This window comes from Haliaeetus leucocephalus, unplaced genomic scaffold (genome assembly GCF_000737465.1).
Source record: "Haliaeetus leucocephalus isolate CR32 unplaced genomic scaffold, Haliaeetus_leucocephalus-4.0 Scaffold287, whole genome shotgun sequence".
NCBI classification, from domain to species: domain Eukaryota; kingdom Metazoa; phylum Chordata; class Aves; order Accipitriformes; family Accipitridae; genus Haliaeetus; species Haliaeetus leucocephalus.
Window position 1 is genome coordinate 51,678 of NW_010972723.1, and position 2,218 is coordinate 53,895.

Here is a 2,218-nt window from a genome sequence, read left to right on the forward strand (position 1 = left end):
CCCCCCCCCCCCCCCCGTAGCAGCAGTAGGGGGGGCACCCCCCCGGCTGCCCCCACCACCGCCAGCTGCGGGGACGGGGAGGGGGACGGGCCCCCCCCCGCCACAAGAACCTCGGGGGGCTGCGGCTGGACGTTGGGCACCTCTGCGGCCTGGAGATGGACATTGGTCACCTCCGTGGGCTTGAGTTGGACGTTGGGTACCTCCACGGTCTTGAGTTGGATGTTGGGTACCTCCACGGTCTTGAGTTGGACGTTGGGCACCTCCACGGTCTTGAGTTGGATGTTGGGCACCTCCTCTGTGGTCTTGAGATGCATGTTAGGCCCCTCTGTGGTCTTGAGTTGGACGCTGGGCACCTCCAACATTTGGTGACAGGCACTGGGCACCTCAGTGGCCTGGAGATGGACATTTGTCACCTCCATTGTCTTCAGTTGGATGTTGGGCACCTCCGTGATCTTGAGATGGATGTTGGGCACCTCCATCATTTGGTGATGGACACTGGACACCTCGGTGTCTTGGAGATGGACATTGGTCATCTCCGTGGTCTGGAGATGGACGCTGGGCACCTCTGTGACTTGGAGATGGACACTGGGCACCTCAGTGGTTTGGTGACACACACTGGGCACCTCTGCAGCCTGGAGATGGACATTTGTCACCTCCGTGGTTTGGGGATGGATGCTGGGCACCTCAGTGGCTTGCAGCTGGACAGTGGTTACCTCTGCATCCTGGACATGGACGCTGGGCACCTCTGCGGCCTGGAGATGGACACTGGGCACCTCCATGGTTTGGTGATGGACGTTGGTCACCTCAGTGGCCTGCAGGTGGACATTGGTCACCTTCGTGGTCTGGAGATGGACACCGGGCACCTCTGTGGCTTCAAGATGGACATCGGGTACCTCAGTGGTTTCGAGATGGACATCGGGCACCTCACTGGTGTCAAGATGGACATTGGGCACCTCTGTGGTCTGCAGCTGGATGTTGGCCACCTCCATGGCCTGTAGGTGGATGTTGGGCACCTCTGTGGCTTGGAGATGGATGCTGGGCAACTCCGTAGCCGGGAGATGAATGTCAGGCACCTCTGTGGCCTCGAGATGGACACTGGGGACCTCCGTGGTTTGGAGAGGGACACTGGGGACCTCAGCGGCTTGGAGAGGGACATTGGACACCTCTGTGGCTTGGAGATGGATGTCGGGTACCTTGGTAGTCTGCAGCTGGACGTTGGGTACCTCCGTGGCCTGGAGATGGACGCTGGGCACCTCCGTGGCCTGGAGATGGACATCTGTCACCTCCGTGGCCTGGAGATGGACATCTGTCACCTCCGTGGCCTGGAGATGGATGCCGGGCAGCTCTGAGGGCTGTGGCAGGGCTTGGAGCTGGATGTTGGTGATCTCAGAGGGCTGTGGCAGGGCTTGGAGCTGGACATTTGTGACCTCAGTGGCCTGCAGCTGGATGTTGGTGACATCCAAGGGTTGTGGCAGGGCTTGGAGCTGGATGTTGGTCACCTTGGAGGATTGTGGCAGGGCTTGGAGCTGGACATTTGTCACCTCAGTGGCCTGCAGCTGGATGTTGGTGACCTCAGAGGGTTGTGGCAGGGCTCGTAGCTGGATGTTGGTGACATCCAAGGGTTGTGGCAGGGCTTGCAGCTGGACATTTGTCACCTCTGCGGCCTGCAGTTGGATGTTGGTGACATCCGAGGGTTGTGGCAGAGCTTGGAGCTGGATGTTGGTGACGTCCGAGGGTTGTGGCAGAGCATGGAGCTGGATGTTGGCTACCTTGGAGGGCTGTGGCAGGGCTTGCAGCTGGACATTTGTCACGTCACCGGCTTGGAGCTGGATGTTGGTGACATCCAAGGGCTGCGGCAGGGCTTGGAGCTGGACGTTGGTCACCTCGGCAGCTTGGAGCTGGATGTTGGTGACATCCAAGGGCTGCGGCAGGGCTTGGAGCTGGACGTTGGTCACCTCGGCCGCCTGCAGCTGGACGCCAGTGACCTCGGGGGCCTGCGGTCCCCGCGGCGGGAGGACACCACCAACGCCACCTCTCAGGACGATGACGCTGGCCCCCGCCGGGGTCCCCGCCACCGCCTGGAGCTGGACGCTGGGCAGCGCTTGCCCCGCGCCGGGTACCAACAGGATGCTCTGCCCGGCAGTGGGGGATCCCGATGCCCGGGGACCCTTCCCCGTCCGGGACGGGGGACCCTCGGCGGGCAGGAGGGTGAAAGCAG

The 2,218-nt window shown here is 62.1% G+C and overlaps 1 protein-coding gene across 1 annotated transcript in view; it reads right to left on the reverse strand.

Moving 5' to 3' along the window:
• Nucleotides 1-8: 8 nt before the first annotated feature.
• ZNF628 (zinc finger protein 628) overlaps nt 9-2,218 on the reverse strand; it is a gene marked incomplete at its 3' end in the record, with an annotated part of 3,769 nt that continues 1,559 nt past the window's right edge. Inside the window, exons 2-3 of the mRNA XM_010570093.1 lie at nt 1,284-2,213; nt 9-1,223 (exon numbers count right to left, since the gene is read on the reverse strand). Of these exons, the coding sequence (XP_010568395.1) occupies nt 9-1,223; nt 1,284-2,213 (2,145 nt within the window). The remainder of the gene's footprint in view (nt 1,224-1,283; nt 2,214-2,218) is intronic.